The sequence below is a fragment of the Schistocerca piceifrons genome, chromosome 8, assembly GCF_021461385.2.
Source record: "Schistocerca piceifrons isolate TAMUIC-IGC-003096 chromosome 8, iqSchPice1.1, whole genome shotgun sequence".
In the NCBI taxonomy this organism is placed as follows: domain Eukaryota; kingdom Metazoa; phylum Arthropoda; class Insecta; order Orthoptera; family Acrididae; genus Schistocerca; species Schistocerca piceifrons.
Genome location: NC_060145.1, coordinates 379517429 through 379533378, shown reverse-complemented (window position 1 = coordinate 379533378; position 15950 = coordinate 379517429). Strand labels below are relative to the sequence as shown.

The 15950-nt window shown below is 39.9% G+C and overlaps 1 protein-coding gene across 1 annotated transcript in view; it reads left to right on the top strand.

Moving 5' to 3' along the window:
• The window catches only part of LOC124711430 (histone-lysine N-methyltransferase SETD1B), a 173689-nt gene that overhangs the window by 59049 nt on the left and 98690 nt on the right, over positions 1 to 15950 (top strand). Inside the window, exon 4 of the mRNA XM_047241499.1 lies at positions 11636 to 11813. Within this exon, the coding sequence (XP_047097455.1) occupies positions 11636 to 11813 (178 nt within the window). The remainder of the gene's footprint in view (positions 1 to 11635; positions 11814 to 15950) is intronic.

Sequence of the window (15950 nt, the reverse complement as noted above, 5' to 3'; positions counted from 1 at the left end):
ATTAAAACTAAAGAAACTGCAGAAAGCTGGGAAACTAAGGCTGTAAGAACTGGATGAATTGTAAGAATAATCGGTTGTGAAGAATTTTGAAGACAGCATTAGTTAATGGCTGAAATGGGGGAAATGAGTACAATGGAAGATACAGTGAGATGAAATGGTGAATTTAACAAAGGATCAAATAAGCAAAAAGAGAATGCCCAGTAGAAATCCTTGGATAAGGGATATTTTGAGTTTAATTGTCGAAAGGGGGGAAATATAAAAACACACCAAATGAAGCAGGTAAAAGGGAATACAGATGTTTAAATAAAAAAAAAAAAAAAAAAAAAAAATCAGATTTAACAAGAAGTACAACATGGCAAAGCAGGTTTGACTAAAGGCTAAATGTAAGACTGTAGAAGCATGTACATTTAGGGGGAAAGATAGATGCCACCTATAGGAAAATTAAGACACATTTGGAGAAAAGAAAAGCAATTGTGTGACTATCAACAGCTCAGGTGGCAAGCCAGTACTAAGCGAAGAAGAAAGAATTAAAAGGTGGCTATGCAAGGGAAATGAACTTGAAGATAACATTATAGAAAGGGAAGAGGAAGCAAATAAAGATGAGATGGAAGGTAAGGTATTGCTAGATGAAATTGATAGAGCACTTGAAGACTGGAGTCGAAATACACCCAGGATAGAAATTGTTTTCTCAAAATCATTGCAATTGTTGGAAGAGCCAACCATGACAAATGCACCTCACGTAGGAGATATGTTATGCATATACCTCTACATCTGTACTCTGCAAACTAATGTGAAATGCATGGCTGAGGTACTTTTCAATTTGACTAGTTATTAGGGCTTCTTCCTGTTCCATTCAACCATGGAATGTGGGAAGAGTAGTTTCTTAAATGCCTCTGTGCAAGCTCTGATTAGTTTAATGTTATCTTTGCGACTCTTACGAGTGTGATACATATGTGTGTTGTATAATCTGTCATTTCTCAATTAAATCTGATTCTTGAAACTTGGTAAGTACACTTTCACAGTGTAATTTAGGTCTACTTTTAAGCGTTGCCAGTTCAGGTTTTTCAACGTCTCCACGATGCACACCTATGGATCAAAGAAACCTGTTACTGTTCACAATGCTCTTCATCATGTACTTTCAATATCCATTGTTTGCTCCATCCAGTGCCAAGTGTCTTGTACGCAATCTCATTTGTAAACTGATTTCATTTTCTTAGTATTCTACCAATGAATTGAAGCTAATAGTATTCTACCAATGAATTGAAGCTAACACTTACTTTACTATGAGGACTGAGCCTATTTGATCTTACCATTCCATATCCCTACAAAATGTTTCATTCAGATATCTGTATGAAATGACTGATTTTAGTTGTGACAATTCAACCTTTTCTCCATTTGTGAGATGCACAACTTTACATTTCTGCATATATAAAGCAAATTACCAACCTTTGCACCACTTTGAAATCTAATCTATATCTAACTGAATATTATGTGCAGTTTTGTAAGACAGTACTTCATTATAGATAACTGCACCATCTTTGAGAAGTCTGAGGTTATATGAAAAGTCTTCAAGGTCATTAATATACGAAATGAGCACTAAAGATCACAACACATTTCCCATTGTCATGCCTTAAGTTACATCTACATTTAGCAATGCCTCTGCATCCAAGAGAACATGCCGAGTTCTCCCTACCAAAAAATCCTTAATCCAGTCACAAACTTCACCTCACTTCCTGTGTAATTGTACTTTTGTTAATAAGTGTAGGTGTGGTACCAAGTCAAATACTCCTTGGAAACTGAGAAATACTGCATCCACCTAAAGCCTGGATCCATGGCTTTCAGACTGGCATGTGTGAAAAGCAAGAGTGAGGTTTGCATGACTGATGTTTTCGGGATGTGCAGTGACTGGTAAAGAAGAGTTCATTCTGCTTGAGGCACGTTGCTGCATTTGGACTTGGAATATGTTCTGAGATTCTTTAACAAGTTAATGTCAAGGCTGTTGGATGATGGCTTAGTGAATCACTCTTACTTTACTTTTTTTAGGTGGTAGCAGCCTGTGCTTCCTATTAAATAGGGGGTGCAGTTTTTGTGTGAGGGATCTACAGCATATTTTGGTTAAAAGAAGAGCTAACTCAGCTGCAAATTCTTTACAGAATCTCAAAGGTGTTCTGCCACACTCTGAATCTTTGTTCTGTGTAATCAGTTTCAGCAGTTTCACAACCCCACTGCCACTAAAATCATTCGTATTTGCAATGGTGCTGGAATTAAATTGAGCTATACCCTAGATATTCCCATCTGCTTTTCCTTTGCTATCCTTTGTTTCAATTCATGTGTTATCCATGAGTGTCTGTATACCAATTTTGTAACTACTAACAGCCTTTACTGATGACCAGAATTTTTTTTAGAGCTTATGAGAAATCTGTTGATAGTATTCTGCTACAGTAATCATTAAATTCCGCCTCTGTAGCTCAGTGGTCAGCATATCTGTCATTATACAGAGAACCTGGGTTCGATTCCCAGTACTGCCAGGGATTGTTTCTTAAGACGGGAATGGAACGGGGTGCACTCAGAGAAATAGTGGCTCCAAGATCAAGAAAGCTGACAACTACTGGAAGAGTGGTGTGCTGACCACGCCCCTCCAAACGCAGGCAAATGCCGCTATTGGTAGAGGATGACACGGTGGTTTATCGGGCCCGATTGGCCCATCTGGAACAGAACACGGAGATTCCGTTTACTTTACAGTAGTTACTGAAGGCTTATGTCTTGCCCTCTCAACTGCCAAATGTATCTTTCAGTGTCTCTCTGTCTATACTCCTTTGCTTTGTTTTGCACATATTATACAATATTGTCTTTTTCCTTGGAAGTTTCATTTTAGTGATTTATACTGTGGACGGTCCTTGCATCATAAACTCTTATACTAGGTACATATCTGCACAGTGAATGATACCTATACTTCTAAATTTGAGCCATAGTTCTTCTATTTACTCCTATGCAGAGCCAACTGTTTCAAGTTCCTCATTGAAATATGACACTACTGCCTTATCTAGTTCACTGAAAATATATCTCTTTCTATTGTTTTAGATGCCCTTTGTACTGTGTAATCATTGTTGCTATATCTACCTCATTGTCACTGACAGCAGTTTCAGCATAGGCATCCTCAAAGAGGTCATGTCTATTTGTTGTCATTAGATCAAATATATCTTCGTCATCAGTGGGCTTCCGAACTATTTGTTCTAGATAGTTTTCAGAGAACTCATTTAGAACTATTTTGCAAGGTGTCTTGTCACACCCAACACTTACAAAATTGTAATTATTCCAATTGATTATTTGATGATTAAAGTCTTGATAATGAAACTATGATAGGGGAACATATATACTATTGAATTGAGGTTTACTCTAATGTTTTCAGTTATGCGTGGGGGTGAGTCTGATGTTTGATAGAAGAATTCAGTTATAAGTTTTTGCCCACCCTTGATACTGAGTCTTGCCCAAACAGTCTTGCATGCAGCTTCAAATTCTGTGCTGGTTGATTTAAATCTAATGTCAGCCACAACAAATGCACCATTTCTGTTTCCCTTTAGCCTGTCCTTCTGAAATAAACTTAAATTTTCTATAAAAATCTCACTGCCACCAATTTGTGGTTTTAGCCAACTTTCTATGCCTCGTATTGTAAGAGCTCCATTACTTTTTAAGGGAACTTCAAACACTGGCACTTTGTTGTGAGTGTTTTGACAGTTGATCACTTGGACTGTAATACTCTTACCTACGGGATGCATTTCTTTGGATCTTGGGGTCTCTTTAAACTATTGTTACTTGGGCTGGCTGGAGAGTTGCCCAACCTATGTGCCCTCACACACAGTCAGCTACCTGGTGAACAGCATCTGATGTGTAGTACATATTTGACCCATTCAGAGGACCCTACAATTCTCCACCCTGTGGAGCTTGTCACTGAATCTTCGAAGTCTTTGATTCAGGCTTCCTCTTGACTCTGAACTAGATGACCAGTTCTGGGGTTATTGCTGTAAGCTATGAGCTTTGTTTGAACTGCATTATCAAGATTGATCTTTTCAATTTTTTCTGCTAGTCACTGAAATCAGTCAAGTATGATCTTGAAGCCCAGATGACAGGCATCATTTGTTCCAGTGTGTACCACATTCTTTAGCTGACTGGCAACATGTTCTGTCAGTGGCTGCTGGAACAGCCACTTCAACCTGCTGACTGAGGCCTCCTGATACACATATTGAGTGGACATGGTGATCCTTCGTATTACTTGCTGCCACTTCTGTAAGGGATACTATTATTTGCCTTATGTTTGAACTGCTGGCGATTAATAGACACCTTGCCTTTTGTGTTTGCCTCTCTTTGATGTGGAAGAAAGCATGTTTCCTGACAGGTGAAATGAGTATCATTGGCTCAGATTCAGTTATGAAATCATTGATTGGAGGATTGGGTGTAACCTTGAGTTTGCCTTTGTTGTTGTTTCCCCTCTACAGGACCTCTATACGTGCCACTGATGTCCTACTCACAGTCAAGTTGTCGAGTGTTAAGGAGAGTATATATGAGAGAGGATATTACTTGAGGTACTTTAGGTACCTGCGGTACTTGTGTCTTGATAGCCCTCACAATGCACTCAGTCAAACCAGCTTCTAGTTGTGTGGTAATAGTTAGGAAGATTTCCAGCTGTTTTCGAACAGCAAATAACTCGTCCCATTCCTGAGAAAAGCATTCATAGTGAGGCTGCGTTGTTGTAGAGAACAGTAAACAAATAACTTTAAACTAAGTTTGATTATTCTCTCTTAATTTTCTAGATCTATTTTTCCACATGTATTATGAGTTTCCTTTAAGAACTGAAGTCATTAATGCCTAACAAAGACATTTCTATTATGATAACAGAAAAACCTGATATAAGAGACTGATTTCCTGAAACTATTTGAGTTGTGTTTTCCTTCGATTCATGGTCACTAAAATTCGCATAACAAAGTCAGATAGCAAAAATATACAATAAATGGTGAGAGTATGAACTCCCATTGATCGGTATAATATACGCTACAGTAACTAATTCACAACCACCTATTTACTGTGATATATGTTATGTGCAACACTTGTAACTTAAAGCCTAAGAAAATATACACTTATTCTACAATGGAAATGAATAGATTGCTACTCCCTAAGGATTTTCCAGTGTTTGATTTTGTGTACATGTATTCACATAGATATACACTGAAATTTGGTATGATCAACCCTCTCTTTTTTTCCACAGTGACACTGCTACCCAAATTATATAAATCACAGATGTAGATTAAAACTTAGCTGGTTTTGTGACAACTGTACTAGTGCACCAAAGATTAACACCATAGCATCAGTGTATCTCAGTAAGAACAACAAATATTGTGGACCACAACAAAGCACACGTACCACATGTTGTGACAAACAATGCAATATGATAATATGCTATATGCCAGGCTTTACTAGAGGAACATTGACAAAAATAGAACAATGGTAATTGTAGTCAAATAAAATTGGGCAATGCTGAGGTAGTTATAAATGATACACTAAAAGTAGCAGATGGGTTTCGACATTTGGGCAGCAAAATAAATAATGGTGGCTGAAATAAAAAGGATATATAATATGCAATGTGGCAGTAGCAAGAAAAGCATTACTGGAAAACAGAAATTTATTAACACTGAATATAAATTTAAATGTTCAGAGGTCTTTTGTGAAGGTATTTGTCTGGAGTGTAGCCTTGTACGGAAGTGAAACATAGATGGTAACTGTTCAGACAAAAAGCTTTTGAAATGGGGCGCTTCACAGAAATGTAGAAGATTAGATAAAATAGCTAAAGAGGAGATACTGAATTGAATTGAGTTGTGAGGCACACTAAAAGAAGGCTTTGGTTGACAGGACACATTCTGAAGCATTAGGGAAGAGTCAGTGTGATAATGGAGGAAAGAGAGAATATGGATGGATGGAGGGGGGGGGGGGGTGTCAGGTTTTCGGGAGTCGGGGCGGTGGGCTTAGTAGAGGGAGATCATGGTTTGATCTCAGTTAACAAGTGCAAATAGATGTTGGTTGCAGTAATTGTGCAGAGACGAAGAAACTGGCACAGGATAGTCTAGTGTGGATAGCTGCAGCCTTTGGACTGGGGACTACAAAATCGCTGTGACCATTCAGCCAGATAAAGATACTGTTATCGGCTTTGCCAGACTTACATACTGAACAGAATGTACGGTTCAGTTAGTGAGGCTGCGGTATGTTCTACTGCCATTGTATGTTTTTCATAGAATAAAAAATATGGAGAAAAGGGACAAAGTAGGGATTCCATAGAGGCTAAAAAGTATGTCATATCTGTTATTATTACTGTTATCGTTATTATTGGTGTTATTTTCTGGCTAGATTAGTATTCTTCTAATTTCTGTGCTATTAGCCAAACACAAATTTTTGAGTGTTTGGAAGATGAAAAGAAAATTATTAAGCAGAATTTTTTCTTGTTAAGTTACATTTGGTAATTAAAGCAATTATTTAATAAACTGAAATATCATGTATGCATATAACACTTATTTATATTTCACAAAACAGTTTAATTTACATCTACATCGATACTCTGCAAGCCATGGAATGGTGCATGGCAAAGGGTTCTCTGTACCACTAGTAGTCTTTTCCCTTCCTGATCTATTTGTAAATAGAATGAGGGAAAAACAACTGTCTGTATGCATCCATATGAGCCCTAATTTTTTATATCTTATCTTTTATGGTCCTTAGGCACAACGTATGTCGTAGAATCGTTCAGCAGTCAGCTTCAAATGCTAGATCTCTAAATTTTCTCAATAGTGTTTCTCGAAAAGAATGCCCCCTGCCTTCAGGGATTCCCATTAGAGTTCCCTAAGCATCTCTATAACACATTGTTCAAACCTACAGTAACAAATCTAGCAGCCCACCTCTGAACTGCTTCGATGTCTTCCTTCAATCCAATCTGGTATGGATCCCAAACACTTCAGCAGTACCAGTGTCCTATATGCAGTTCCCTTTACAGGTGAAACACTCTTTCTTAAAATTTTCCCAGTAAACGGAAGTCGACCATTCACCTTCCCTACCACTGTTCTCACATGCTCGTTCCATTTCGTACCACTTTGCAGTGTTATGCCCAGATATTTAAATAACTTGACTATGTCAAGCAGGACACTAGTATTACACTATCTGAACATTACAGTTTGTTCTTCCTACTCATCCTCATCATTGTCCGCAGCTTGTGGTATTCCTCTGGATCACAGGGTCCTGGGTTCGATTCCAGGCCGGGTTGAGGATTTTTCTCTGTCAGAGGAGTGGGTGTTTATGTTGTCGTCGTCGTCATCATCATCATCATCATCATCATCATCATTATTCGTGACAGTGGCTAGATTGGACTGTGTAAAATTTGGACTGCGTCAAAATTGGGAGTTTGTATGGGTGCTGATAACCGCACAGTTGAGCGCCCCACAAACCGATCATCATCGTCATCATCATCATCATCATCATCATCATCCTCATCTACTTACATTTTTCCTCATTTAGAGCTAGCTGCCATTCATCACACCATTTTGTCTAAATTGTTTTGTACCTTCCTGCAGTTACTCACCTTCGACACCTTACCATACACCACAGGACAATCAGCAAATACTGTGGTGCTAATAGCCGTAGGACTTATTTCCTAAGAATGATTTAAGTGGCCAAAATTGTGAGCAGTATTAAAACAGTAACTCAAATTAATTACAATCTTTAGAAAGTAAGATGAAGGAAGCAAGGGGCATTATGGCAAAGCTGTACACATGATGAGAATTGCTCATTTTTGCATTTTTATATATCTGCTGTTCTCATTTCCTACCAATATTGGTCTCCATCTTTTATAATAACGTGACCAATATTGACATCAAGCCTTTTCTTTTGCACTGACCTGCTTGCTGTTGTAGTGTTGTTTTGTAAATTTCTATTGATTAGCAGAAGAAAACAATGCAATTGAACACAATATTCAGAATTACGTTACATTTGGGACCCCCATCAGATCAGGTTAAAGAAAGTCATTGAGGAAATTTAGAGGTGAATCACTTGATTTGTTACTGGTAGGTTCGATCAACATGCAAGTATTATGGAGATGCTTTGTGGACTGAAATGGGAAACCCTGGAGGGAAGGCGGCATTCTCGTTGGGAAACACAGTTGAGAAAGTTTATGGAACAATCATTTAAAGCTGACTGCAGAACGTTTTTACTGCCATTAGTGTACATTTTGCTTAAGGGCCACGAAGATAAGAGAATTTAGAGCTCGTATGGAAGCATATGGACTTCCCTCTCTCTGTTTGTGGGAAGAACAGGAAAGGAAATGACTAGTAGTGGGCACCAGGTACCCTCTGCCATGCAACATAATGTGAAAATAAAATAAGGGATGATTTCACTTCAAATTGTCCAACATATAATCGACAGAGCTATGGGATCCACTGCCAGTAAATGCTGAACACCTGGTTGACCATTTTCCTCTTTTAAAGGAATGATTTCTGAAGCACAATAAAGACTAGTTATAGATACTGAAATGACTTACAATTAAGTGTAATGTCTGCGCACTGGAGTCAGTCTGCACCACTTTTCAGTCAGGGACAGCTAAGCAAAAAAATGTGCATTTAGTGACGTGCTTTTTTTATGCGCTTTAGGGAGTGCCAGTTGTCAGACACATTGGTGTGTAGTGTGTGGATAGTTGTGTGTTGTTAATTGGCTGTAAGCTGTGTGCCAACTATATTTTGAATTTTAATAGTAAGTGAGAAACATTCTCGATATATCTGGACAGCAGCTTTTGGACATATATAATATCCTCATAATGCAAAGATATTTAACCTTTATGAAAAATGAAAAAGATGGAAAGGGCAAAGAACAAGTCTTCCTCGAGGTATATTTATGCTGTAGCCTTGCTGCTCGCTGTGAGTAATTACCATGCGGCTGTTGACATAGCGAGCAGAATGGCAGTAGAGTGAAACATGGCATTGCTGGAGTGGCCTTGAAGCAGGCAATCACAGATAAAGTTTCAGGACATGTGGCGATGTCGCAGTGCGAAACACAATCTAGCTTGATATCACTCTGTCGCGAGGATCATAGCAAGTAGTGGGGAAAGCAGTGATGGTGCAGGTTAAATGAGCTGATATGGTCATGTCAGTGAGCAGTGAGGTGGTAGCATAAACACATCCTTTCTGCAGGTTTCATGATAGAAAAAGCTACATAAAAATTGCTGCATTCATATGTTTCTGTTGTCTTGGGCATGCGTTTTGGAAGTATTTATATTGTGCTATTCTTTTTACCAGAAGACACACCACACTGGTACTAAATTCCTGTATTTCAAAATTAAAGGTTTGTTTTGATCCTCCAGTTAAAAAAATAACCAGTTTCAGGAACTATTTTCTCTTGGATTTGGTTATAATAAATGCTGTCTTGGTTTCCAGACTTTGTCTTAAAATATGTATTCAGTTGACACAATGGGAATATAAACACATGGTATGCAGTTGCTTTAGTAATAGGATGATTCTTATATCTATTCGTAAATACACTCCTGGAAATTGAAATAAGAACACCGTGAATTCATTGTCCCAGGAAGGGGAAACTTTATTGACACATTCCTGGGGTCAGATACATCACATGATCACACTGACAGAACCACAGGCACATAGACACAGGCAACAGAGCATGCACAATGTCGGCACTAGTACAGTGTATATCCACCTTTCGCAGCAATGCAGGCTGCTATTCTCCCATGGAGACGATCGTAGAGATGCTGGATGTAGTCCTGTGGAACGGCTTGCCATGCCATTTCCACCTGGCGCCTCAGTTGGACCAGCGTTCGTGCTGGAAGTGCAGACCGCGTGAGACGACGCTTCATCCAGTCCCAAACACGCTCAATGGGGGACAGATCCGGAGATCTTGCTGGCCAGGGTAGTTGACTTACACCTTCTAGAGCACGTTGGGTGGCACGGGATACATGCGGACGTGCATTGTCCTGTTGGAACAGCAAGTTCCCTTGCCGGTCTAGGAATGGTAGAACGATGGGTTCGATGACGGTTTGGATGTACCGTGCACTATTCAGTGTCCCCTCGACGATCACCAGTGGTGTACGGCCAGTGTAGGAGATTGCTCCCCACACCATGATGCCGGGTGTTGGCCCTGTGTGCCTCGGTCGTATGCAGTCCTGATTGTGGCGCTCACCTGCACGGCGCCAAACACGCATACGACCATCGTTGGCACCAAGGCAGAAGCGACTCTCATCACTGAAGACGACACGTCTCCATTCGTCCCTCCATTCATGCCTGTCGCGACACCACTGGAGGCGGGCTGCACGATGTTGGGGCGTGAGCGGAAGACGGCCTAACGGTGTGCGGGACCGTAGCCCAGCTTCATGGAGACGGTTGCGAATGGTCCTCGCCGATACCCCAGGAGCAACAGTGTCCCTAATTTGCTGGGAAGTGGCGGTGCGGTCCCCTATGGCACTGCGTAGGATCCTACGGTCTTGGCGTGCATCCGTGCGTCGCTGCAGTCCGGTCCCAGGTCGACGGGCACGTGCACCTTCCGCCGACCACTGGCGACAACATCGATGTACTGTGGAGACCTCACGCCCCACGTGTTGAGCAATTCGGCGGTACGTCCACCCGGCCTCCCGCATGCCCACTATACGCCCTCGCTCAAAGTCTGTCAACTGCACATACGGTTCGCGTCCACGCTGTCGCGGCATGCTACCAGTGTTAAAGACTGCGATGGAGCTCCGTATGCCACGGCAAACTGGCTGACACTGACGGCGGCGGTGCACAAATGCTGCGCAGCTAGCGCCATTCGATGGCCAACACCGCGGTTCCTGGTGTGTCCGCTGTGCCGTGCATGTGATCATTGCTTGTACAGCCCTCTCGCAGTGTCCGGAGCAAGTATGGTGGGTCTGACACACCGTTGTCAATGTGTTCTTTTTTCCATTTCCAGGAGTGTAATTGTAGCATTGGAAAACATGGGAAATGTTACAAATAGTGCTTGTTCAGTCTGTGCACTTTTTCCTCTGCCGCCTGTCTAGCCATGAATTGATGGAAGTCTGTGGGAAATAGTGTATCTGCATCGGTGCCACATATCCCTGGGGCCAAATAAAATGACAGCATAATATCAGCCACAACCTCATTGTTGAATATCAGAGTGTATGATTGCAGATGTATACATTCTAGCTCATTGTAAATTGACTTTCATTTTTAACGTAAATCAGCTTTTATTTCACCAGAGGAGAGTTTAAATTTTGTGTGTATAAAGTTAAAAACTCTGGTAACATTTTACTTATTGGCAGCTGTGTGTAAACAAGGTGCAGGCTACACATCCATTACTATTTCCCCTGTCATATTGTCAGCGTGGTAGAAAACTCGATCTCTCTAGTACCTGCATCCCCTGCCTCCAACCATAAATAAAGTAGGAGAAAAGTCGGTTTCGAATAATGTTAAAAATGGAAGAAAGACCTCTAAAATAGGAGATAAATGTTTCAACTGTCCTTGTATCTACTCGCAAATTGATTACTTAATTTCTTTAAGGAGAAACATTTTTCTATTTATATTTGTTTTGTATGATTGCATCAACATGCCTTCTTTCATTGTGTTTAATGCAGGTGCAGAAATTTGGCGTTGTGGAAGAATTGTTCATCTACTACCACCCTGTCACGAACAAACACCTTGGTTTAGCACGTGTCGTGTTTGAGTCTGTTAAGTCAGCAAAGAGTTGTGTAGAGAAGCTGAACAATACTTCAGTGATGGGAAAAGTTCTTAGGGTGTTCCTTGATGCATTTGGTAAGTTCAAAATATGCTACTTTGAACAAAACTGTTTTTAGATGTACTCACAAATTATTTACATGTGTTTAGTGTTGTGTCATATGTCAAGGAGTAACAATGGCTCCTCTCTCTCTCTCTCTCTCTCTCTCTCTCTCTCTCTCTCTCTGGCACGGGGGAGTGTTAGAATAGTATTATGCATTCTTAAAGAGCAGCTGTAAATTAAGTGCAAAGTGACCAATGAAAATCACCCATTTAAATATTAGTTTGTATGGTCAGAAGTAAAAAATGAGGTGTGGATGGAAACAGTGGTAAGTGAATGATATCAAATGTGAAACTTCCACAGTGTACAGGTTCTTTCAGCAAACTATTGGATTTCTGCAACTTGCTGCCATGGTATTGCAGTGCAGAGTCTTCTGATGATCTTCACATGAATACAGATGAAAATGCAGTGAACTCTCATTTTGAAGACACTGCCAGCACATGCTTGACGTACACAGTTGTCATAGCACATGGGCTGTGTGAGTGTATATGCTACGTGACCTCCATGTTGAAAGCTTTCCTCACTGAAATTGGATCAGTCATCTTCACATGGTAAAATCACAGAATGATGCCAACTACGAAGAGCATGAAGTTCTCTTTCACAGGATTACATGTAGAATTTAACTGAAAGCCACTACCTCAATTGAGAAGAGGCTCAGACAGTCATATACCCACTGATTCGTTAATAACGGAACTCCGAAAGTTTGATGTATGGGCAGTAATTTTTGTTTCATTGTATTCTATCAAATGACCATAATAATACAGTGTTTGGTGATAGTGAACTCACTTTCTTGGAAGAGGTGTCTATGCTGTTGATGTTCCACAATGCAATCCTGTACAGTGTACTCATATGTGTCGTGTGCCCTACTTATGATGTAGTGTGTTCGCATGGAATCCTGTGAATACCTGCCTTGTTCAGTTCGGTTGCATTTCAGAGATCCCAAAAGTGTCGAGAGTTTGGAAGGAGGACGAAAGATTGCTTTAATCTTATTTCTTCTTGATAGTCTGCCTATTTTTGTGGAAACATACGTAGTAGACAGTAGATACGTGGGGGAAGGCAGGCATTCAGAATGTGGTGGTCAAGCATTTCCCTTATATGTAGGTCTGCAAACTGAAGTCAGGTGAGGTCCCTCTCTCTTTGCTCATTCTGTTAAAAGAAGAAACTACAGAGTGCTTAACATAGTTATACTGAACATTTCACAGCATGCGTTACGAATCACTAGCAACACAGTGCGCAGGCATGCCAGTGTGTGTTGCTTTTCCACAAAGTGGTTTAACACTGTGTGGAATACAGGTATGTATCACTAACAATGCTATTGCAAGAAACAACATGGGCAAATTCTGTGGAAATCTCAGTATACTGTTCTACACTGATAGAGAGTGAAATTGATTTTTAGTCATCCTGTATGGCAGCTGTAGCATTCTTCTGGAAGAGGCACCTTCCTCTACGAGTGCTGCTCCCTTTTGCAGTTTACAGACAGACTATACATAGCCAGTATTTCCTGTACAAACCTCTTATGTGAGTAGACAAAATAACTTTACTGCGTTTGTGTTTGTATAGGACAGTGGTCACCAAACTTACGAAGCTTCTGAGCTACCATACCATTTTTAAGTCCTGTTGTGAGTATATATAAGACAGAAATAAAAACTTCTTTAAAAAAATATTACATTTGTATATTGCCTTTAAACTTATATTTCTAGTAAATATGAAATGATTTTTAATTAAACTGTATATAATAAAAAGAAATTGAAATTCAGTCGTATATAAAAAAGAAATTGAAGTGCAGATAGTAATAAATTACAAACGTAAGAATAGATTCTTTTATCAGCCTTACCAACTTCAGTTCCAGCTTCACTGCAGCATTGTCTTCTTGAAAATGGAAATACTCCATGAGACGAGTAAAGAACTCTTCAGCATCAGCGTCTACAAAAGCCAATTTGATAAACTGTGCAATAGCTGAAATGCTTTTTATATCTTGGAATGGTTTGTTGAGTTGGCTTCTCAAATCTGAAAGAATTTCAACATATTGTTTGCATTTATAAGAAGGCTTGAAAGTGTCTTGCTTGTCAAGGGTTTGTCTCAAACATGCAAAATGTTTGTATTCACGTCGGCTGAGATCCCCTCCCGCATCAGATGAGCAGTCCTCAACAATCAGTCTTTCCTTCTCACGCTGTGTGGCGAGTCTCCCCTGACTCGCAGCTCTGGGTGACTTTCCTGAAATCTACCACTTTTCCTAGACGTCTCCAGTCCTTTTCCTTCATCCCTCTTACTTCCCCTTCAACCCTTCTGCCTGAAAAAGGAGCCACTTGCTCCGAAAGCTTACCAATCACAACTGTCTTTTATGAGTATATTCTGCCGCTACTTGGTGAGTAGATTGTTTATCTATTCATTGAAATTATTTTGTCAATAATTGATTGTTTTCATTGTGGTATTAGCCCATGTGGCCATCATTCCTTCTTACGTAACCCTCTTGTCAGTCTTTGTTATCATGTGTCCTGTTCAAACTGTCATCTGTTTTCTGCTGTACGTGCTGATCTGCTCTTTTTTCTTCACCAAGATTAATCAACACTTTGTCCTTACATCTTTCTTAGTATTGATTTCCATGCTCGTAGATGGGTCCATTTTTATTTGCATATAACAATTCTGTTATTTACGAATTTGCCTGTAACAGTTTACAGTCCAATATCTGCGTGGTCTTCTCCCGATTGTCTTTCACTAATTTATTCCCAAATTTGACAGCTATTTTCTTTTCCACCATCCACTTATTTTGTTTATACATAATTCTTTCACATTTTTGTACATTCATTTTTCAGCAAAACACTCTGATCAACCTTTGTTGCCATCTCTTACCTCACTTTAATCACCAAACTAAGTAGTTTACATTTTCTCCTATGACTATCACTTTCTATTTACCCAGTTTTTTAAAATTTTGTCAGATTTCATGACTTTTCCAGTCGATTTTTTTCATTTTATTTTCCAATCATTTTTTTCTTATCATATAGATCACCCACTCATTACTTCTTGTTAATGATTTTCATACAATTCTTTTGATTTTTCAGAATTTTTCCTTATTTTTTTCCTTGATTTTCTTATGTTTTTCTGTTTTTTCCATCCTCAGCTTATTTATTATTTTTTGTGCCACTCCCAAGATTTCTAACTCTCCAAGCTGTCCTCTATTGCCATGATGAATTCCATCTCGTATTACATCTGTTCTTTTTGAAAACATGCTTTTGCACTATCAAAACTAAGTTCCCACATTCTGTTTCTTGAAACCTGCTTGTCCCTTGGAGTTACTCCAAAATGTCTAACATTGAAAGTCCCTGTTTCTGGATGTAATCCTAACTACACCAGGCTCTTTTTATAGTTTCAAATACAGCAATCTCTTACTCTTACCCAGCTAATCTGTGACCTGTATGCCTCATCAGCCAATTTACACTCTACCAGACTTCTCTCCTACAAAATCCTGCAGTTATCTGCCCCTCACGTTTCCTTGAATGGCATCATCCACTAAGCCAACTTCAAACTGCAACAACGTGCCAGACTTCACCTCCAAAAGCAAACTGCCTGAACAGTGGCATTGCCCTTCCTGTCCCTCTGCAACTTCCGAAAGAGCCACACCCTCAACCATCAGTCCTCTCCTACAGACAGAGCTTGGCCAACCTCCTTAACATCCAATAGTCTTCACCACTGCCTCCCAGACCAAGAATAACCCATAATCACAAGAACCAGTTAAAACAGTTTAGTGTCCTTAACCTCTCATCTAAAGCACTCTCTCCCACTGAATTATCTGTACTATCTAAGCATCTCACTTTCACCCTAAACCTGCATTTGACCATGCTGCTTTGGTGAAGGACCTACTTTCCTTCACATGTAATATCCATTGGAAATATCACTTTGCAACCACATTCCAAAACCTTTCCAACAGGAAACCTGACATTGGACCCTGCCTTGAACAGTTCAGACCATGCTCTCAACTTGATCTGCCACCATTATCACAAAAGTGTCCCTTACAAGCTTTCCAAGAGTCCCTGACATCCAGCATTGCTGTGCAACCCTTTCTCAGATCCCTTCAACATGCCCCTAACCTGTCCTCTGCAGAACCCCAGGCTCTATAA